The following is a 24,155-nucleotide window of genomic DNA, read 5'->3' on the forward strand; positions in this document are numbered from 1 at the left end:
ATCTAATGTCTAACTTTATAATTCTTCACGTATTACCAAATGTAACTTACTAGTGGGCACTAATTTTCAGTTGTTATCATGCCCCACATTCATTTGACCGAGTCCATCGTGAACACAGCTCAGTTCATCACACGGACCTGCCACTTATCCATTGACTCTTATCTACACCTCCAGCTGCCTGGGGAACATGGCTTACTCACTCTTTCAACTTCTTCCATCGGGCAGGCAATACCAAAGTCTGAGAACACGCACGAACAGACTCAAAAACAGCTTCTTCCCTGCTGTTACCAGATTCCTAAACGACCTGATGAACACTACACTCCTGTATGCTTCACCTGATGCTGGTGTTTATGTAGTTACATTGTGTACCTTATTATGTATTTCTTTTCTTTTCATGTACTTAATGATCTGTTGAGCTGCTTGCAGAAAAATACTTTTCACTGTACCTTGGTGCACGTGACAAACAAATCCATCCAGACTCTAAACGTTAGCTCCTTTCTCCAGATGCTGTCAGACCTGCTGAGATTGTCCGGTATTTTCTGTTTTTGTTTCAGATTTCAGCATCTGCAGTAATTTGCTTGTATCCACATTTATATACTCAACTTGCATTTGGAATAAGTATTTTGCCTTACCGATAGTTTCCCAAACTCCTTTTCAAGACGAACATTACTAATATGGACTTTTCCTTTCTTTGATTCGTAACGGGGAAACAGCTTTTTCCACTACAAAATGTATTCATAGATGGATTCAATGCAGTAAAATGTCCCAAGGCACATTGTGTTAAACAAAATTTGATACCACTACATGGAACTTGGGTCAAAGGGGTCAATCTTAAGGAGGATCTTAAAGAAGGAAATTGAAGTGGGGAGTTTAGGGCATGAGGTCATTCGAACCTGTCTAATTCAGCCATAAAGATACTACTAGTTCTCCCATTGCACCAAAATGGGTAACTTGATGCTCAGAGGCTTTGCCTCCACTATTTCAAACAGGGCTCCATTTTCTCTTCTATATTTCATTGCAGCAGCACCAGGTAGTGATTTTTGGAGGATTTATAAAAGCATGTACAAAAAATGTTTCAAGGTTCACAGAAATGACAACATCCTTTGTAATTACAGTAAACAGTCGACATGTTATTCTTTGTTGGGAGTAGGACAAGAATGGCCTTCTAACACCAGCTTCTTGCAAAGCATCCCTGTTTGTTTCCTTGCAGTTCACCTGAGCAACAGAATGCCTCATCAGCTCCAAATTAAGCAACGCAAGCTTAGGAAATCCTGCATTTCTGTTGAGATTGTACGCCATTAATTTCTCTTCTGATCTTTTCTGTAATCAGACAAAAGACATTTTTATTCTAATTAATGATCCTACACAATTTTCCATTCTACTGCAGCGCATTCTAATCTATTTACTCCTACTCCAAGCAGAATTTGTTTATAAAATGGTATTGGTATGTATACTGGCAAAATCCATGTAACTATACCTGTAACAAAAAATGAACACATCTGGAAAATGGAGTTAACTGCAGTTGTAAGACCAGTATAATATATATTGGCTGGACTCCAGTAGGTAATTTAGCATTTGTAATGAGAGGGAGTGTAGACTGAAATTGTTTTGTGTACACATTGAGATGTGAGAGAGAAATATTTTCCACAGTGCAATGAGCTCAAGTGTATGGTATTTTACTTTTTTAAACCTCCCTTGGTAGGAAGTTAAAGTTCAGTTTGTGCACAAGACTTCAAAGTCAAAGCCAGGTTTGCCAGTGAGTGCACTGGGATTTATTGTTCCTATAAATCATAGACCATAAAACATGGGAGTAGAATTAGGCCATTCAGCCCATCGAGTCTGCATCGTCATTCAATCATGGCCGATACATTTCTCATCCCCATTCTCCTGGCTGCTCCCCATAACCCCATATCCCCTTATTAATCAAGAGCCAAGCTATCTCTGTCTTAAAAACACTGATTTGACCTCCACAGCCTTCTATGGCAATGAGTTCCACAGAGTCACCACCCTACTCTACTGAGTAGCACTACACGCTGTATGCATCACCCAATGTCTACGTATTTACATTGTGTATCTATCGTATGTCCTATGTTTTTCATGTATGGAACGACCTGTTTGGACTGTACACAATACTTTTCACTGTACCTCGGTACACGTGACAATCAACCCAAATCCAAGCCTCTTGCTGAAAAACTTCCTCATCATCACAATTTAAAGGATCGTCCCTTCAGTCTGAGGCTGTGCCCTTGGGTTCTAGTTTTTCCTACTCGGGGAAACATCCTCTCCATGTTCACCCTATCCAGGTCTCTCAGTATCCTGGAAGTTTCAGTAAGATCAGCCCCCCCCCCCCCCCCCCAACCAAGAGCATGGTATCGCAGTGGTTAGCACAATTGCTTCACAGCTCCAGGGCCCCAGGTTCGATTCCCGGCTTGGGTCACTGTCTGGGCGGAGTCTGCACGTTCTCCCCGTGTCTGCGTGGGTTTCCAAGGGGTGCTCCGATTGCCTCCCACAGTCCAAAGACGTGCAGGTTAAGTGGATTGGCTATGCTAAATTGCCCTTAGTGTCCATAAAAGTTAGCTGGGGTTAAGGGATAGAGTGGGGGTGTGGGCTTAGGTGGGGTGCTCTTTCCAAGTGCAGACTCGATGGGCCGAATGGCCTCCTGCACTGTAAATTCTATGATTCTATATCCTTCTAAACTTGAATGCAGACCCAGAGTCCTCAACTGCTCCTCAACATAAATGCGAATGGGTCAGATTGGAACTGTTCCTGGTGGACAGTTACCCAGCTAAAGTATTTCTTGAACTTGAAGTGAAAATATGACTGTCAGACAGTCTACATTTCTTGAACAGCAGTTAAAATATTGTTTATCAAAGCAAAAAAATGCATGCGAGCGATTTACAGTGCAACCTTCCATGTATTTGGTGGGGGTGGAGGCCATTGTCCGGCAGCAGGATCTTCTAGTCCCACCATTGTCAACAGGGTGTCCAGAAAGTTGCAGCCCATGTGAATGAAAAATTACACCAAGCAGATGTTGAATTAAGGTGGTATATCCACTGCTACCTTGGTCTTCCTCTTAACATCATCAATCAGATCACCAGCAGAGATCCTAGGATTATCCTTCAAAACAGCCAACACATTACTGATATCACACCATCTCTTTATACAATATTCATTTTCATAGTCCACTGTAGCCAAATTGCCCTTCAAATCTTCATTGTTTTATTTGTTCAAATTTAAGACCGAATTAACAATATCACTTTCATTCTATCACATTATGTTCACTATTTCCTAAAGGCTCCTTCACAGCAAGGTTATTAATTAGCACTTTCTCATTATATTAAATCTAAAACAGCCCGATCCTTAGTTCTTCAATGTACTGTTGCAGGAACCCAACTCGTGTACACACCAGGATTTCATCCTCCTCCATATTAGTGCTACTTGGGTTTACCCAGTCTAAATGTAAATTGAAGAACCCCAATAATACTGTACTACCCACGTTACATGCAGTTCCAATTTCTTGATTTATACTGTGCCCAACATTGCCAATACAGTTAGGTGTCTTATTAACAACTTCCACCAATGTTTGCTGTCTCTTAGCTCTACCCAAATTGCTCTACCCATGGGCTGGTTTAGCTCAGTGGGCAAGTCAGCTGGTTTGTAATGCAGAACAAGGACAGCAGCGCGGGTTCAATTCCCATACCAGCTTACCCGAACAGGCGCCGGAATGTAGAGGCTTTTCACAGTAACTTCATACTTTGTGACAAGAAAAGATTATTATTATTAAATTGATTCCAAATCTTGATACTTTGTTTAAGATCCACTCAATATATTGATCCTATCCCATATTAAATGTTACCCCATCTCCTTTTCCTTTTGCCTATCCTTTCTAAATGATGAATATCCTCAAATATTCAGTTCCGAGTCTCAATCATCCTGTACTATCTCTGGACTGGCAGCTAGATTATACTCATTTACCTCTTTGTATCCCCAATTCATCTACCTCATTACAAATACTGCATGCATTCTGATAGTGCCCTTACTTTTTTATTTTTAACATTATTGCGCATTCTGATCCTATTTGATGCGTGCCTTTGCTTCAGCTGCATTCTAATTTTGCTTACTAGTTTTCTACTCCGGTTATCTGTTTTGCTTCCCTTCAATCTGAGCTCCCTCCCCCTGCCAATCTTGTTTAAACCCTCCCACCAGCAGTAGCAAATCTCTCTGCGAGGATGTCAGTTCCAGTCCTGCTGAGGTGTAACCCATTCTCGAGTTCTAAAACCCAAAGTTGAATTCAAGGTTTTGCAGCCGGTGACACTGCCTTCAGTTGTTTGTCTATGACATCCCATATTTCACAGGATACACATTCCACTGGTCCTTTGAATAAATGGACAATAAACGACTTATTGACCTTCACTGGCTCTACAACCTTGCACACTTTCTGTCCTGGAACTCCACCAGCACTGTGCCTGCTCCCTGCCTACTTTCAAAAACCATTCTCTTCAATTTTTCTCACCTCTTGCTCAGAATTCACAATCCTGCAGACAAATCTAAGATATGCCTCTGCATGTGAGGAGTGCTACAGAAATGCTGTATTTAATAGATTTAATTTAGGAAAGTATATTTTCTATTCAAACACTGCAATGTAAATTGCATAATCAAATGTGTCACATTTTGGCACAGCGTCTGATAGATACCCTATAGGCTGACAACCAAGCAACAGTTCTATGCATCATTTATTCAGCCTGCACTGGCATCTACAAGCTTTATCAACCCAGGCAGCAAAACATAAAATCCCTGTCAACACATCTGACCCAACGCTTAGGGAGGCTGCTACTTCCACTAATGTGAGGACACCTTTAACTTGAAAGAAGGAGAACACACAATGTAAATGATGTGCGATGGATCAGTGCACTGTGCTTCTTTTGGAGTACTTTATCTTTTGGGGTGTGTTTGTGTGCAACATTACTCATTATGCAAAACAAAATCTTAAATTAGTTGATGTTAGATCTGCCTAATGCAGCTAAGAATAGGCACATTTTACTGTTGCCCCACCAAAGAGACATGTAATAACATTGCTATTGCCAGTAACCATGTTATTTTCTAGCTCCAGTTAAATGATCATTGCCGCCCATGTTTTAACTCGCAGGAGATCCCAATCCCCTACGACCCCGCTGCTCACTGACCTACATCAAATGTTGTGATTTTAAAATTCTCAGCCAAGTTTTAAAATCCCTCCCTGGCCTCGTCCCTCCCTATCTCTGTAATCTCCTCTCCTCCAATTCTGACTTCTTCTGCAGCTTCAGTTTCAATTGCTTATCATTGGTACCTAAGCCTTCTGTTGTCTAGGTCCCAAGCTCTGGAATACCAGCTCTACACTCTCCCCTTTTTTACCTCACTTTCCTCCTTAAGACACTCCTCTTTAACCAAGCTTTTGGTCAGAGAGGAGTAATGTTCGTTTGTTTTGTAATGCTCGTGTTAGGCGTCGTGAGATGTTTCATTATGTTCGAGACACTATTTAAATAAAAGCTTTCGATAATGGCTCTGAAAATCTTTGGTCAGCAACCCTGGCAATTACACCAGGATGTGGCGCTCCTGCAGACTCTATGGGGTAGGTGAGAGGTATTCTAATGTTAATATGAAATGCAGATGCTTAATAGCCCGTACAACTTGGAAAGCTCGCTGATATTCAATATCTTGGCATTTCCACAAAACATAAGGTCAGAGGTTTGCTGGCAATTCTACAGTTTTTAACTCTGTTCATAGTTCATCAGACCAGAGCTTAATTGGACCAATGTTATTATTAACATGACTGCCAAAGACGGGACAGAGGCTGGGTACTCTGCAAATGCTTCTCCCACTTTCAGTGTGATGGCTAACTTGCCATTCACCTGGATGGATGCAGCCACAACAGCATTTGAGAAACCTGATACTATCCAGGAGACAGCAGTTAGTGTGTTTGGAGCCCTGCCACTAGATTCAATATCACCTCCTTTCATCGTGGTGATACGGCCGAATATCTGTTATTCATACATCCAAAAACCAAACACACCAAAAACCAAATGTTTCTGTGAACAACTAATTTTGTATGTTACTAAAGCAATCTAATATTACATTACAATTGTAATAAGTGTATGGGGGGGCATGGTGATGCAGTGGTTAGCACTGCTGCCTACGGCACTGTGGACCTGGGTTCTGTGGGGAGTTTGCACAGTCTCCCCATGTCTGCGTGGGTTTCACCCCCACAACCCTAAAACAAATGTGCTGGTTAGGTGGATTGGCCACACTAAAACTGCACCTTAATTGGGGAAAAAATAATTGGGTGCTCAAAAAAGAGACAATTGTAATATGTGTTAACAGGTAAGCAATAGAGTATGAGAGCTGGCAAATGGAGAATCAACCTAGTATTTGTAGACTGTAGCTAGCCTAAGCTTAGGCTGTTGTGACACAAGTAGGTCAGGGCCGCACCCTATTAAACTGAAAATACCTAAAGACTGAACTGCAATCGGCCCCAAGGGTTTTGGCTAAAGGATATTCAATCTGTACCATCAACCACAGGGACTGTGCCAGTTCCAAAAGAACAGCCACCTCACAGCAACTAGGAATTAGCAACAAAAGTTAGGCTTTGGCAGCATTGTTCTCATCTCAAGAATAAATCGTAAAAAATAGAAACAGTCCACTTTCTTTTAAATGTTTTTATTAAGGGGTTTTTATGTTCTACAAAACAAAAGCCTTTGTAAGCATACATTGAAAGCAACAGAAAAGAACAAGAAAAAAAAGAAAATATATATTCACATCTGTTGTCTTGTTCTTTACATCGGTTGCAGATTCTTGTTTTGCATTCTCCAGTAGGTGATTACTTCCAGCCAGGTCCCCCCACCTTTGATTCCTCCCTTTTCTTTCTGATCGCTGAAAGATGGCCCCCTCCCATTTCTAGTCATCTGGCATGCCTCCTTCCCTCTTCAGCTCCTGTGTCTTGTTCCTGTTTGGTTGGCGTGACGCTGTGTATTTTGTTATCTGCTGAGCCTAGTTGGACTTGAGTCCCGCCTCTGCAGATCCCTTTTTACTTCCTCCAACATATTTGTCAGGTTCCATTTGTGGATCCCTCTCCAGTGATGGGCGATTTGGATCCCCAGGTAGTGGAATTTGTGTCAGACTTGTTCAAATGGCAGTCCCTCCAGCTCTGCCTCTCCCCCTTGTGGATCCACCGGGAAGATCTCACTTTCCCCAAGTTGAGTTTGTAGCCCGAGAAGGCTCCAAACTCTCTCAAGAGCGCCATGATTCCTTCCATGCTGCTTTGTGGGTCTGAGATGTAGAGAGCAGGTCATCCGCATAGAGCGAGATTCTGTGCTCTCTGCCTCCTCCCCAGATCCCCTTCCAATTCATTGCCGCCCTGAGCGTGATCGCTAGTGGTTCGATCGCTAGGGCGAACTGCAGCAGGGGTGACGGGCATCCCTGCCTTGTGCCTCTGTGCAGCTGGAAGTACTTGGAGCTGGTGGTATTTGTCCGTACACTCGCCGTGGGAGCGTTGTACATGAATTTCGCCTCAGTGGTGAACCCTGTTCCAAGCCTGAACCGCTCCAGTACCTCTGAGATAGTTCCATTCGACTCTGTCAAAGGCCTTTTCTGTGTCCAGGGAGATGATCACCTCAAGTTTTCTCTCTCCGGATGGGGTCATGATCACGTGATCTACCCTTGACAAAGCCCGTTTGTTCTCCTGCTACCACCTCTGGCGCGGAGTCCTCCAGTCTCCTGACTATGATCTTGGCCAGTATTTTCACGTCTACATTGAGCAGCACGATGTGTCTGTAGGGCCCGCATTCAATCGGGTCTTTCTTGGGTATCGGCGAGATTGAGGCTTGTGCTAGCATTGGTTGCAGGGTGCCCCTCGCTAGTGGTATGTGAACATCTCCTGCAAGAGTGGGGCCAGTGCCGTCGTGAATGTTTTGAGGAAGTCCACCAGCAACCATCCGGTCTCGGCACCTTACCCGCTTGCACATAGTTGATGCTCTCCATGACTTCTCCCAGTTCTAGTGGTGCTTGCAGCCCCTGTTTTCTGTCCTCCCCCACAACTGGCATGTCCAGTCCATCGAGGAACTGTTTCATCCCCAAGTCCCCTGCTGGGGGCTCGGAGGTGTACAGCCCCGGGTGGAAGGTCTCAAATGCCTTGTTGACCTTTTCTGGCTTTGCTACTAGTTTGCCTTTGCCATCTCTAATCGGAGCTATTTCCCTCATGGCTGCCTGCATTCTCAGCTGGTGAGCCAGCAGAAGGCTGACCTTGGCTCCGTGCTCGTACAGGGTCCCCGTGCCTGACGGAGTGGAAAGCAGGTCAAAGTTCATTTGTCGCTTCTTCCTCTCTGCCAGGAGCTGTACGGTCGAAGCCTCGGAGTATTGCCGGTCTACTTCCAGTATGGAGTCGACTAGCTGTTGCCTAGTCACCCTCTCTTCCCTATCTCTTCGTGCTTTGTAAGCAATAATTTCACCCGTAATAACCATTCTGGTTATTAGTAATATACTGGTCTGTGGCCTGTGATATTTTCTCGCGGAAAGTCTTATCGGCCAAGAGGGCCATGCCCAACCTCAATGGGGGGGCGTTGGGTATGACCCGTCCCCAATCTCACATCCAAATAAGGTGGAGCGTGATCTGAGATTACGATCGCGGAATATTCCACGCTTACTAGCCCTGGGAAGGACCGATTTCCCCACTACAAAGAAGTCAATCCGTGTATATACATTGTGTACCTGCGAGAAGGAGAATTTCTCCCCTGGGTGGGTGAACCGCCTTGTGTCCACCACCCCCATCTGCTCCATGAATATGCCGAGTTCTTTCGCCATATTGGAGATCTTTCCTGTTTTGGGATTTGACCTGTCTGTCCGCCCTGTACACAGTTAAAGTCACCCCCTCCCCCTAAACACCGTGACGTCCCAGCTGGGCGTGTAGACGTTGACCAGGACACTACTGACCATGACATACCGTCCCCCTGGGTTCATAGCCGTCATCGCCGCAGTAAACATCGTCCTCTTATTTAACAGTATAGCTACTCCCTGGCCCTCTTCCCAGAACAGGAATGGTAGGTCTGTCCCACCCAGCCCTTCCTTACCCGCAATCAGTCCTTATCCCTCAGAGGAAGACAATGTCAGCTTTCATACTTTTCAGGTGGGCGAAGACTCTGGATCTTTTCACTGGGCCGTTAAGTCCCCTGACATTCCAGGTGACTATCCTAACATGGGTTTTTTGTCTCCCCTTCCTGCGGGATCAACCATACTTACCTGGTGGACGCGCCCCTGCACTCTGGAGGGTCCATGAACAAAAGGGAAACCCCACAGTGGTGGCTTACGGTGCCTTTGTGTTCCAAGTCGCCACATGTGGCCTGTTGCAGCCAACCTAGTGCCCTTGCTATCTCTTTCTATGTTCCCCCTATGGTCTTTCTCCCCCCCCCCAATGTTCCCTTCCCTCTGTTTATTCCCCTAGTTGTCCGCCTGTTGCTGATGCTTACACCCCCCCCCCTCGCTAGGCGCTCTATCCCTTGCGGGAGATACACCACAGCCTCTCTTTCCTTCACGCTTCTCGGTGGTACCTTCCCCGCTAGTGTGGTGCACCCACTCCCAGGGTCGGTTATGTATCCACCCGTCGCCCACTCTCTGAACTCCCTACCTGCCGTTCTCTTCACCCTTTCCTGAACTCTGCTGCCCTTGTTCTTCCCTTCCTCTGTTTCACCTCCCATCCTCAATGAGGCAGTGGTAGTCCCGCGCAAAGTGTACATCGAGTTGGTTAATTGATTTAGTAAATAAATAAAGTCTCTTCGCATGATCTTGTCATCGCTGAGCTTGCTGCCATTCCTCCAGCCCGTCCTCCAGGACATATTTGTCTGCGTCTGCAGGGGCTGTGAAGAAGTGTCCCCTGCCTTGGAATGTGACCCAGAGTTTGGCCGGGTACAGCATCCCAAGCTTTACACTGCTCTTGTACAGGGCAGCTTTCACCCTCTTGAACTCTGCCCGGCGCTTGGCCAGGTCAACCCCAATGTCTTGGTAGATCCTGATCCGGTGACCTTCCCAGTTACATTGTTTTGTTTGCCTTGCCCAGAATCTTTTCCCGGTCTTGGTACCGGTGCAATTTAACGATTATCACCCTCGGCTGTTCCCCAGCTTTGGATTTTGGACGTTGCGATCGGTGGGCTCTCTCTACTTCTGGTGGGTTGGGGAAGCTATTCCTTCCCGTCAGATTGCCAGCATTTGAGCCATATATTCTGTGGGGTTCCTGCCTTTGATCCCCTCCGGCAGGCCCATAATCTGTAGGTTCTGGCGCCCAGATCAGTTTTCCTGATCCTCAATCTTTCCATTCAGACTCCCCTGTGTCACAACCAACCTTGATATTTCCTTTCCCAGGGGACGATCGATTGCTCTGGTCTGTTGAGGTCTTTTCTGGCTCCTTTACGGTTCTTTCCTCGGCTTCTAATCGCCTCTCCGCCTCTTGTCTAGGGTCAACTGCAAGGTCGCCAGAGTTTCCGCGATCGCCACCCTGACAGCAGCCTGGATTTCGTTTTTTGTCTCCTCTGTGTTCTCTCATTTCCCTTGAGAGAAACATCCTCCAGTCACCCCCTGCCGAGGGTCAGTCCTTCTCACTTTGCCGAAGCCCAAGTTTCGATGCCTCGTCCGTTTGCCAGCTCAGCCATTTGCTTCTCCTGGCTTTTTCCACTTCTTATTTCTACAAGGCCTCTGGTGTGGCTGTTGTCGGCATCTCCTTTCGCGTTGATGCTAGTTCAGGTGCGGGGATATTTTTCCCTTGTATTGGCAGGCTATTTTGGGTGAAAGCTTATTTTCGGGTTCTTAGAAGGAGAGCCAGCTGATGTGCGACTTCTCAGTACCTCCCCATCTCCGGAAGTTCAACAGTAAGCACTATTGATCATAAGCTCATAAGGTGTCAAATTTGTTCCTTCACCTTTTGGAAAATTAAATTGTGTACTTATTTAGTACCGGCATGTGACTTTGTCGCTAACCACTGCTCCAGTTACTACTTGCTTGATGATTAGTATAATTGATCTAAAAACATGATACATATAAGATGCCATCAGCTCACCATTCTATCAGTGTCTACAATAATAGGGCTATATAGCATTTAAATAGCCGTTTTCACACCCTCAGGATGTCCCAAAGCACTTTATAGCCAATGAGAAACTCTTTCAAAGCAATCATAATAATAATCGCTTATTGTCACAAGTAGGCTTCAATGAAGTTACTGTGAAAAGCCCCTAGTCGCCACATTCCGGCGCCTGTTCGGGGAGGCCGGTACGGGAATTGAACTCGCTCTGCTGGCCTTAATCTGCATTATAAGCTAGCTGTTTAGCCCACTGTGCTAAACCATCCCCTTTTGGTCCCTAATGGGCCCTACTCTTTCCCTGGTTACCCTTTTGCCTTAATAGTCTTATAAAAAATCTTGGGTTTTTCCTTTATTTTGCCCACCAATGTTTTTTCATGTCCCCTTTCACTCTCCTAATTTCTTCTTTAAGCATCCCCCTTCACTTTCTATTCCAGGGTATCCACTCTTTTGGGCCCCCTGTATCCGCCATAAGCCTCCCTTTTTCCCCCGTATCCAATCCTGTGTACCCCCTTGCATCCAGGGTTCTCTGGACATTTTGGTCCCACCCTTGCAGTCACTTGCAATATCTTTAAGTACCTCCTCCCTGCATTTGTCATTTTATAGGTACAATACGCGCTTAGAGAGACTGACATATGAAACTAATATACCAATAGATGTGAAAAGAGACAGTGGTGAAAGATCACATTTAACCACTTGCTAGGGCAATAAAAATAACCTTATTTAAACCTAGCTATTGATTTCAGCAGTGGTGAAATGGGTAGCACGTAATATAATAGGATCTGGCCAAGCTTTGCGAAAGAGTCATCGAAAAATTAGCTCCCTTCTCTCTCCACAGATGCTGGTAGGCCTGCTGAGATTGTCCAGTATTTTCTGTTTTTGTTTCAGATTCCAGGATCAGCAGTAATTTGCTTTCATCTGGCCAAAGTGGACTGGGTGCAGCTACTTGTCGGAAAATCCACATCAGAGCAGTGGGAGTCATTCAAAAAGGTAAGAGAGTGTACAGGGCCAGCTTGATCCCGTGAAGGTAAAAGGTGGGACCAAAATGTCCAGAGAACCCTGGATGCGAGGGGGTACACAGGATTGGATACGGGGGGGGGAAAAAGGGAGGCTTATAGCAGATACAGGGGGCCCAAAAGAGTGGATACCCAAGAGTAGAAAGTACAGGGGGGGGGTGCTTAAAGAAGAAATTAGGAGAGTGAAGGGGGACATGAAAAAACATTGGTAGGCAAAATAAAGGAAAACCCAAGGTATTTTATAAGAATATTAAGGCAAGAGGGTAACCAGGGAAAGAGTACGGCCCATTAGGGACCAAAATGACAACCTGTGTGTGGAGCTGAAAGAGGTAGGTTTGCATCTGTGTTCGCTATGGAGAAAGACAATGTAGGTTCAGAAAGCAGGGAAGGAGGGGGACTGTGATATAATTGAACAGATTAGCATTGAGAGGGAGGTTGTAAGAACATTTAGCAGGATTAAAAGTGGATAAATCCCCAGCCTCAGATGAGATGTATGAGATGAGGCTGCAGTGTGAGGCAAGAGAGGAGATTGCAGGGGCTCTGATGCTAATTTTCAAATCATCCCTGGCCACGTGAGGAGCAAGAGGACTGAAGCACAGCTAATGTGATACCATTTTTCAAGAAGGGAAGTAGGGTAAACAGGCCAGTAAGTCTAACGTCAGTGGTAGGGAAATTATTGGAAACATTCAGAATTAATCTCCACATAGAGAGGCAAGGATTAATCAGGATTGTCAGCATGGCTTTTTCAGGGGGAGATTATGTCTAATAAATTTGACTGAATCTTTCAATAAAGTGACTAGGTGTGTAGATGGGGGGAGTGCAATTGATGTAGTGTACATGGACTTCAGTAAGGCTTTTGACAAGGTTCCGCATGGGACACTGGTCAGGAAGGTAAACACCCATGGGATCCTGGGCAATTTGACAAATTGGATCCAAAATAGCTTTAGTGGCAGGAGGCAGAGGGTGATGGTTGGAGGTTGTTTTTGTGACTGGGATCCTGTGTCCAGTGGGGTTCTGCAGGAATCGGTGCTGGGTCCCTTGCTGATTGTAGTGTATATTAATGGTCTAGACATGAATGTGGAGGTATGATCAGTTAGTTCACAAATGACACGAAGATTGGTGGTGTGGTAAATAGCTAGGACGAATGCCTTAGATTACAGGGTGATATAGACGGGCTGGTCAGACGGGCAGAACAGTGGCAAATGGAATTTAACCCTGAAAAGTGTGAGGTGATGTATTTTGGGAGGACTAACAAGGCAAAGGAATACACAATGAGCGGTAGGACACCAGGAAGTATAGAGGACCAGAGGCACCTTGGAGTGCGTGTCCAAAGATCCCTGAAGGCAGCAGGACAGGTAGATAAGGTGGTTATGAAGCCGTATGGGATACTTGCCTTTATTAGACAAGGCATAGAATATAAGTGCGAGGAGGTTATAATAGAGCTGCATTAGTCACTCCTTCGACCACAGCTGCTCTGGTTGCCACACTATATGAAGGATGTGATTGCAAGGGTGCACGTGGCGCAGTGGTTAGCATTGGGACTGCGGCGCTGAGGACTCGGGTTCGAATCCCATCTCTGGGTCACTGTCCATGAGGAGTTTGCATATACTCCCCGTGTCTGCGTGGGTTTCACCCCCACAACCCAAAGATGTGCAGGTTAGGTAGATTGGCCAAGCTAAATTGCCCCTTAATTGGAAAAAAATAATTGGCTACTCTAAATTTATTTAGAAAAAGGAAGGATGTGGATTGCAGTAGAAAGGACGTAGAGGAGATTCACCAGGATGTTGCCTGGGTTGGAGCATTTCAGCTATGAGGAGAGGCTGTTTAGGCTGAGGTTATTTGCCTTAGACCAGATAAGGCTGAGGGGCACCTGATTGAGGTGTACAAAATTATGAGGGACATAGGGTAGATAGGAAGAAACTTTTCCCCTTAGTGTGGGGGGTCAATAACCGGGGGCATAGTTTTAAGGTAATACGCAGGAGATTTAGCGGGGATTTGAGGTAAAACCTTTTCACCCAGAGAGTGGTTAGAATCTGGAACTCACTGCCTGGAAGAGTGGTAGAGGCATGAACCCTCACCACATTTAAGAACCATTTAGATGAGCACATGAAATGCGCAGACACAATGAGCCAAAGAGTCTCTATCTGTGCTGTAAAACTCTATGACTATGACGCTGAGTCAAAAGGTTGTGGGTTCAAATTCATCTCCAGGAGTTGAGAACAAAAATTAAGGCTGTAATGAGTTCAGTGCTGAGGGAGTGCTGCACTGTTGAAGGTGTTTCTTTTGGATGAGATGCTAAACTGAGGCCTGGTTAGCCCTCAGTGGATATAAAAGATTTCATGGTGTTATCCTGGCCACTATTTATCCTTCAATCAACATCACAAAAACAGATTAGTTCTGTTTGGAGGAACTTGATGTGTCCAAATTGGCTGCTTCATTTCCGACATTACAACAGTGACCACATTTCAGAAAAGCACTTCATTGGCTGTAAATGTTTTGAAATGTCCGATGGTCATTATAGGTGCTATATAAATGCGTGCCTTTCTTTTTGTTTCCATTATTATTACCACCTGGAGAAGTTGCAGAGAAACACCACCATTGTTCTGAAATGTGTAATTATTTGCTTTGTATTTTATCTACTGTTGCCAGTGTTATGATTAATGTGTGTTTATAGAGCTTGTGATTGACTTCAGAAAATTACACCATGCATCTGGTATGCTAATCTCAGAAATAGGGCACTAGTCTTACCCATTTTTCATTTTCTCAATTTACATACTTTCAAGACTTGTTTGAGCCTCTCGTGTTTTTGTCATTTTCCTAACCACGTGTATATTATTTTGTCCTTTAACTCAGTCGTTAATCAGCTTTGCGATCAGGAGTTTTCTCATCAGTTTGAACGTCATTGAACCCATCCTTCTGTGATTGATATATCTGATTCTCTGCATTCGAGGGTCTTCTTCAGATAGCACACACAGTACTCAAAATATTATAGACTGTCTTTGCTTAAACGTGTACTGACCCACCTCTGTATTTACAGCATTTGACATTGTCACTAATTATACTTCCTTTCGTATTCCTCACAGATTTTCCAGAGCGTGTTTTTGACCTGATGCCCCTCCCACCACGGCAGGCAACCCATTTCCAGGTCTTCACCATGCTATTCTAAACAGGTTAGAACTCACTTGGTTGATCATTCAGTTTTACCTGCCTATCTTGACAGGTATCACCGAGTAGGGGAAACGATTGAGTGCTAACTTTCACAAATGAACTGGAATTATACTGTGATTCAACAGTGATTCAACATGCGCGACAAGAACTAAACAACCCTCACAATCCCCTTCAAAATACAATCAAATTAGGAACTAGTATGAATTTTAAGGGTGGTGTTAGTCAGCCCATGACGATAACACTTACCATGACTATGTTTATCCACAATACATTCTTATCATACATGGGCATCGAAGATCACACCAAAAACTGGAATGTAAACATTAATTGCAAAGCTATGGAAAATTATAATCTACAGAACAAGGAGTGCTAGTCAAGGCTCACAACTATCAATGACTGCGTTAAATATTGCACAAATAACAAAAATAGTTCACCATGGAAGCAGAGTTAACATTCTTTATGATGAGATGTAAATGTTTTGGTATTATATTAATTCACTTGTAAAGTTACCATTGATAGTTTCACCAATACCAGTTCATTGTTAATTCAAAATGATGTTAAAACAATTTTTCTGGTACCAAGGTATGGCACAATTGGTAAATAGCATGGACCTCAGGGTCAGCATTAGAACAGCCAACAAGGTGGAACAATCTTCTTCCTCGCGCAGCGGGTTATTAGAACAGGCGAGGGCGAGATCTTCCAGCTCTTGACTCCGGTGGGATCTTCTGGTCCAGCCAATGGAACACTCCTGCAGCAGGTTTCCTGCAGTGTGGCGTTGAATCAATGGGAACACCTCTTGATTTAAAAAATGTTTTTTTATTCATTCATGGGATGTACGCGTCGGTGGTTAGGCCAGAATTCATTGCCCATACCTAGTTGCCCTTCAGAAGGTGGTGGTGAATTGCCTTCTTGAACCGCTGCAGTCGTTGAGGTGTAGGTACACCCATAGTGCTGTTAGGGAGGGGGTACCAGGATTTTGACCCAGCAACAGCGAAGGAGCGGCGATATATTTCCAAGTCAGGATGGTGAGTGACTTGGAGGGAAACCTCCAGGTGGTGAGGTTCCCAGGTATCTGCTGCTCTTGTCCTTCCAGATGGTAGAGGTCGTGAGTTTGGAAGGTGCTGTCTAAGGAGTCTTGGTGAGATGCTGCAGTGGATCTTGTAGATGGTATACACGGCTGTCACTGTTTAGCGGAGGTGGAGGGTTTGAATGTTTGTGGAAGGGGGAGGAATTAAGTGGGCTGCTTTATCCTGGATGGTGTTGAGCTTCTTGAGTGTTGGAGCTGCATTCATCCAGGCAAGTGCAGAGTATTCCATTACATTCCTGACTTGTGCCTTGTAGATGGTGGACATGCTTTGGGGGGCCAGGAGGTGCGTTATTCACCATAGGATTCCTAGCCTTTGACCTGCCCTGGTAGCCACAGTATTAATATGACTAGTCCAGTTCAGTTTCTGATCAATGGTAACCCCCAGGATGTTGACTGTGGGGGATTCAGTGATGGTAATAGAACATAGAACATACAGTGCAGAAGGAGGCCATTCGGCCCATCGAGTCTGCCCACTTAAGCCCTATCCCCTATACCCAATAACCCCTCCTAACCTTTTTTGTCACTAAGGGCAATTTATCATGGCCAATCCACCTAACCTGCACATCTTTGGACTGTGGGAGGACACTGAAGCACCCGGAGGAAACCCACGCAGACACGGGGAGAACATGCAGACTCCGCACAGACAGTGACCCAGCGGGGAATCAAACCTGTGACCCTGGCGCTGTGAAGCCACAGTGTTATCCACTTGTGCTACCGTGCTGTCATTAGATATCAAGGGGCGATGGGAGACCATCTCTTGTCGGAGATGGTCATTGCCCGGCACCTTTGTGGTGTGAATGTAACTTGCCACTTGTCAGCCCAGGCCTGGATATTGCTGCATTTGGACATGGACTGCTTCATTATCTGAGGAGTCACGAATGGTGCTGAACATTGTGCAGTCATCCGCAAACATCCCCACTTCTGACCTTATGTTGGAAGGGAGGTGACTGATGAAGTAGCTGAAGATGGTTGGGCCTAGGACACTACCCTGAGGAACTCCTGCAGTGATGTCCTAGAGTTGAGATGATTGACCTCCAACCAGCACAACCATCTTCCTTTGTGTCAGGTATGACCCCAACCAGCGGAGAGTTCCCCCGATTCCCATTGATAATGGCGGGACGAAAGATCCCGCACCAGCCAATGGCGGGCTGCCAAAAAACACGCCAGAGGGAGGCCAGAAAATCTCGCCCATTGAGTTTCTTACCACTGAAGTACATCATTTAAACTAACTTAAAGGAGAATTTTTAACCGTATTTGAGATGAGAATAAATAGCTCCAACTGAAAAGTTTGCACTGTCAGTGACACAACTGACCAAAGGCCTCCTTCTGTATTCGATACTCAGCACAGAATTAAGTCATACAGACCAGGAAGATCCCAGGTTCAATCTCCAGCCCATGGCTTGTTTGATAACTTCTGTGCTTTAATTGGAATTGACATTTCTCAGCAGAAAAGGAGTAGAAATAGTCCTGACAGTGGCACCACAATTGGCTCTGTTTCTCAGCAGGGGAGGGCAAAGTGCAGGAGAGCAATAGTTATAAGGGACTCCATAGTAAGGGGGCACAGATAGGCGCTTCTGTTGAAGTGAAAGAGATTCCAGGATGATGTGTTGCCTCCCTGGTGCCAGGGCCCAGGATGTCTCTGAACGAACACAGGAGATCCTGAAGAGGGAGGGTGAACAGCCAGAGGTCGTAGTACACATAGGTACTAATGACATAGGCAGGAAGAGTGATGAGGTCCTGCAGAAGGAGCTCAGGTAGTTAGGCAGTAAGCTAAAAAGTAGGACTTCCAGGCTGGTAATCTCAGGATTACTCTCTGTGCCACATGCCACTGAGGCTAGAAATAGGAGGATAGTGCAGCTAAACACATGGCTAAACCAGTGGTGTAGGAGGGAGGGTTTCAGATTTCTGGACCATTGAGATCTCTTCCGGGGCAGGTGGGAATTGTACAAGAAGGAAGGGTTGCATCTAAACTCGAGGGGCACCAATATCCTGGCTGGGAGTTTTGCTAGAGTCACTCGGGAGGGTTTAAACTAGAATGGCAGCGGGGTGGGAACCAGAGTGTTAGATTAGAAGGTGTCATAACTGAAGGGGAAATAGAGAACAAAAATAATAGAACATCACCCTCAGGCAGAGCAAAAAAGGTGACAAGTGTGAGAAGGGAGGTGGTCAATGCAGGACTGAGGGTATTGTACCTTAATGCGCGCAGTATACGGAACAAGGTGTCGTGTTAGGTACACTGGTCTAACACTGGCTGCAACTGGATGCAGCTTAGATCAGAAAGATACTCCAGACCTTGAAGTTAGTTCAATCAGGTTTATTGAACTAATAGCACAGTTAGCACAGTTCTCTGTGAGTTCGACTCTCTGCTAACTTAAGTGTGGTTACGCTGTCTGACTGAACCAGACTAGCTCTTAGCCACATGGTGGAGGTGTGAGATTGTAACAACACCCTTGACTGACTCTCTAGATGTTCATCAGTGAAAAGAGGCGGAGTGTGATTGCCTCGTGTCTTTTATAGTCAGATCCCACCCCTGAGTGTCCTGCCTGCTTATTGGTCATGTCCTGTTCTCTGTGTCCGTTAGCTGCTTCTCTGTCTATCATTATGTGTGTGTCTGCATATCATGACATCTCCCCTTTTTTTATGTTTGGATGACATATTGTAACGTATTTACAAGAATAGGCCAATATTAACATATATACATGCAGCGGATGTGAACATATGGACATGTGAAAACAGCTGTCTAATGTGAGAACACAGAACATAGCAAACAGAACAAATGCTCATAAGTCCAGTCTCTGTGGCTTGCGTCTGATCCTGGTCGACCACTGGAGAGGTGGTGGTGGGGACGACAGCGCCTTGATGGGCGGGATGGAAGCCTGACTGGTGGCCTTGTGAGTCGAGGTACCAGGAGGTAGCAAAACAACAGAAGGAAACGGAGAAAAATTTGGTTGCGGGCGGGCAACTTTGCGCAGTGCCCGTCTGTTTCGTCGCACAACAGAACCATCAGCCAGACACACAATATACGAGCAGGGGGCAGCCTGTCGAACAACGACAGCTGGAGCTGACCAGCCTCCATCAGGGATCTTGACCCGAACAGTGTCTGACGGGGATAACACAGGCAAATCGGTGGCATGTGCATGGTAGCTCTGTTTATGCCGGTCTCGGAGTTGCTGCACCTTCTACAGCACCGGGAGGTGATCCAGGTTGGGCATGTGTATGGCTGGAAGTGTCGTTCACAGGTCCCTGTTCATCAGCAGTTGAGCTTGCGACATGCCAGTGGACAGTGGGGTCGCCCTGTACGCAAGCAGCGCAAGGTGAATGTCAGATGCAGAATCCACGGCCTTGCCGATGAGCTGCTTCACTATGTGCACCCCTTTCTCAACTTTTCCTTTTGACTGCGGATAGTGTGGGCTGGAAATGACGTGTTTGAACTGATACGACTGGGCAAACAGAGACCATTCATGGCTGCTGAAGCACGGGCCATTGTCACTCATGACAGTGAGTGCGATACCATGCCTGGAGAACGTCTCCTTACAGGCCTTGATTACGATCCGAGATGTGAGGTCTGAGAGCTTCACGACTTCAGGGTAATTGGAAAAATAATCAATGATTAACACGTAATCACGACCATTTGCATGAAAGAGGTCGATGCCAATCTTGGACCATGGAGAGGATTCGATTTCATGCTGCTGAAGTGTCTCCTTACTCTGCGCTGGCTGGAAGCGTTGACAGGTCGCACAGTTAAGGACCATGTTCGCGATGACCTGGTTGATCCCGGACCAGTAGAAAGGCTGCCTGGCTCTGCGTCTGCACTTTTCCACACCCAGGTGGCCCTCATGGATTTGACGGAGCACCAAGCTCTGGAGACTGTGTGGAATTACAATCCGGTCCAGTTTGAGGAGGATACCATCAACCACCGTCAGGTCGTCCTTTACATTGAAAAATTGAGGGCACTGCCCTTTTTGCCAGCCATTGGCTAGGTGTTGCTACAAGAGGGCTGTCTCATCACGGATACGAATCACCTTCTCATCAGATGCCGGGAGGGTGCTAGCACACAGCCACACCTGTGACTCAACCTGTGACTCAATTTGCCGGATGACGTTCAGTGGTTCACTAGGCACGGTGATGGAGCAGGACAGTGTATCGGCAATGATGAGCTCCTTGCCAGGCGTGTAGACCAGGTGAAAGTCGTACCTTCTAAGTTTGAAGTGGACGCACTGCAACCGAGGCGTCATGTCATTAAGGTCCTTGTGGATAATGTGGACCAGGAGTCTGTGATCCGTCTCGACTGTAAATGTCGGCAGGCCGTAGACATAGTCGTGAAACTTGAGAATGCCAGTGAGAAGGCCCAGGCATTCCTTCTCAATTTGTGCACACCTTTGTTCGGTGGGCGTCATTGCCCTTGATGCGTAGGCAACCGGTGCCCAGGATGAAGTGTCATCGCGTTGCAGCAGGACCGCACCGATGCCATCCTGGCTCGCATCTGTCGAGATTTTTGTTTCCCTGTCTGGATCGAAAAATGCCAATATGGGTGCAGTGGTGAGCTTGGCTTTCAGCTCCAAACACTCTGCCTGATGGGCCGCCTTCCACTCAAAGGCAGTGGACTTCTTCACTAGGTTTCGTAGGGACGTGGTGTGTGAGGCCATGTTTGGGATGAACTTGCCCAGAAAATTAACCATGGCCAGGAAGCGCAATACTGCCTTCTTGTCTTCTGGGACCTTCATGGCTGCGATGGCCTTGACCTTGTCTGTGTCGGGGCACACGCCCTGCTGAAAGATCTGGTCACCTAGGAACTTGAGTGTCGACATGCCAAAGAAACATTTGGACCTGTTCAGCTTCAGGCCATTGGCGTTGACACGGCGGAATACCTGCTGGTGACAGGAAACATGCTCCTCAGGGGTCGTGGACTATATGATGACGTCGTCCACGTACACACGAACCCCTTCGATGCCCTCCATCATCTGCTCCATGATACGATGAAATATCTCCGATGCCGAGACGATGCCGAACGGCATACGGTTATAGCAGTACCTGCCAAACGGTGTGTTGAAGATGCAGAGCGTTCTGCTGGACTCATCCAGCTGGATTTGCCAGAATCCATGTGACGCATCTAACTTTGTGAAAAACCTTGCATGTGTCATCTCACTGGTGACTTCCTCCCGCTTCGGTATGGGGTAGTGTTCACGCATTATATTCTGGTTGAGATCCTTGGGATCAATGCAGATGCGCAGGTCTCCAGAGGGTTTTTTTAACCACCACCATCGAGCTGACCCAGTCAGTCGGTTCGGTTACCCCGGAAATGATCCCCTGCTGCTGCAGCTCATTGAGCTGTTCCTTCAGGCGCTCCTTCAGCGGAGCTGGGATCCAGCGTGGTGCATGGACTACTAGCTTGGCATCAGATCGCAGGAGGATCTTGTACCGATATGGCAAAGTGCCCATCCCGTCAAACACATCTGGATACTGAGCGAGGATGTCGTCAATGCCAGCTTGAAGATCCACGTTGGAGGATGTCATTGAATAAACCCGCTGCACCTGGGTTAGCTTTTTGCAGGCATGCGCGCCTAGTAGGGATGCCCTGTCCGGCTTGACAATTTCAAACCTTAGCCGTGCATGGGTACTCCAGTTGGAGACGAGTAGATGGCAGGACCCCAGTGCCGTGATGGCATTACCATTATAGTCCAGGAGCTGGCAGGCTGCTGGAAGGACCTTGGGGGGCTTCTTGATGCGTTTGAAGTCTGCCTGTGAGAGGAGGTTGGCAGAAGCACCTGTGTCCAGCTTGAACTGGATGGAGCAGCGGTTGACCTGCATCACCGCACGCCATTCGTCCTCCGAATCCACAGCGAGGATGGACTGAATGCGAGATGAGTTAGGTGTGGCATGTTCACGTGTGGTAATGATGCCCTCTTGGTAGGCAGACTTCAGGCACTCGTCCTCTAGATCCGTTGTACTGCCAGGATCAGAATCCTGTCATCGTCGTTCCACATTCTGGACGCGCCGTCGTCGGAATTGGGAGCGCTGGCCTCTGACTGGTGGTGCAGACCTGCACAAGGCTGCATAGTGTCCAGGCATCCCGCTGTTTAAACATCACGTGCCTCTTGCAGGGCAGTGTCCCTTTAAGTGGGCGTTGCCACAGTCGGCGTTGCCACTGCATCGACGTTGTGACGCAGTGTACGTCGTCACAAATGCGCAGTGCGGTCGGCAGACGTCTGCACCTGCGCAGTGTGGGTGCCGGCTGCTTCGTTATCCCGTTCGCATCGCGCATGCGTGGGGCTCCGGGAAAAGCGTGCGAGATGGCCGCTGTCTTCAATGCTGAGGCACTGCATCCGGGAGATGGCCTGCACACTCACTGCCTCGTGGGAGGCAAGTTTCTCATTTTCAGCCGATTTGTATTGGGAATACCGATTTGTTCCGTGCTCATTCACTGTACATGTTTCAATCACGACTGACAGGGTCATATGCTTGATTTTTAAGAGCTGCTCTCTCAGAGGATCAGAGTGAACTCCAAACACGATTTGGTCTCTGATCATGGAGTCAGCAATATCACCAGAGTTGCAGGACAGCGCTAGCAGGCGGAGGCTAGTTAAGAAGGCACTGAAAGATTCATCTTCACCTTGAAGACGTTGTTTGAATATGTAGCGCTCGAAGATTTCATTAGTGTCCACTTCACAGTGACTATCGAACTTGTCCAGGATGGTCTGAAACTTTGTCTTGTCCTGGCCTTCGTGAAGTTAAACGCGTTGAAGAGTTTGATGGCTTGATCACCCGCTGTTCAGAGGAGAAGCGCGATAACTCTTGCATCAGACGAACCCTCGAGGTCTGAGGCTGCGATGTACAGCAGAAACTTTTGCTTGAATGTCCGCCAGTTGGCACTGAGATTGCCGGAAGTCCTGAGCTGATGAGGAGCCTGAATCTTCTCAATGGTGCCGGGATACATTTGCTGGTCGTCACGGAACGGACTGAGGTAAGCCACCTTAAATTAGTAGTCTCCTGGTATCATGTCGTGTTAGGTACACTGGTCTAACACTGGCTGCAACTGGATGCAGCTTAGATCAGAAAGATACCCCAGACCTTGAAGTTAGTTCAATCAGTTAGCACAATTCTCTGTGAGTTCGACTCTCTGCTAACTTAAGTGTGATTACTCGGTCTGACTGAACCAGACTAGCTCTTAGCCACGTGGTGGAGGTGTGAGATTGTAACAACATCCTTGACTGACTTTCTAGATGTTCATCAGTGGAAAGAGGCGGAGTGCGAGTGCCTCGTGTCTTTTATAGTCAGATCCCACCCCTGAGTGTCCTGCCTGCTTATTGATCATGTCCTGTTCTCTGTGTCCATTAGCTGCTTGTCTGCATATCATTATGTGTGTGTCTGCATATCATGACACAAGGTAAATGAGCTTGTTGCGCACATTGAAATTGGCCGGTACGACGTTTTGGACATCACAGAGACATGGTTGCATGGGGATCAGGGCTGGGATCTAAATATACAAGGATATGTGTCCAATCGACAGGACAGGCAGATGGGCAAAGGGGGTGGGGTTGTATTGTGAGTAAGGAATGAAGTTAAATCGATAGCAAGGAGCGATATCGGATCAGAAGGCATAGAATCTCTGTGGGTAGAGTTGAGGAATCGCAAAGGTATAAAGACCCTGACTGGAGTTATGTACAGGCCCCCTAGCAGTAGTAAGGATGTGGGGCAGAAAATAAATCAGGAGATAGAGAAAGCATGTAAAAAAGGCAATATCACAATAATCATGGGGGACTTCAATATGCAGGTGGACTGGGAAAGTCAGGTT

The 24,155-nt window shown here is 46.5% G+C and overlaps 1 protein-coding gene across 2 annotated transcripts in view; it reads right to left on the reverse strand.

Moving 5' to 3' along the window:
• Positions 1-1,034: 1,034 nt before the first annotated feature.
• LOC140429269 (uncharacterized) overlaps positions 1,035-24,155 on the reverse strand; it is a 123,474-nt gene continuing 100,353 nt past the window's right edge. For both annotated transcript variants that reach the window (XM_072516050.1, XM_072516051.1), the window contains exon 15: positions 1,035-1,320. In XM_072516050.1, the coding sequence (XP_072372151.1) occupies positions 1,262-1,320 (59 nt within the window). In that variant the 3' untranslated portion in view covers positions 1,035-1,261. The remainder of the gene's footprint in view (positions 1,321-24,155) is intronic.

Source organism: Scyliorhinus torazame, chromosome 9, assembly GCF_047496885.1.
Source record: "Scyliorhinus torazame isolate Kashiwa2021f chromosome 9, sScyTor2.1, whole genome shotgun sequence".
NCBI classification, from domain to species: domain Eukaryota; kingdom Metazoa; phylum Chordata; class Chondrichthyes; order Carcharhiniformes; family Scyliorhinidae; genus Scyliorhinus; species Scyliorhinus torazame.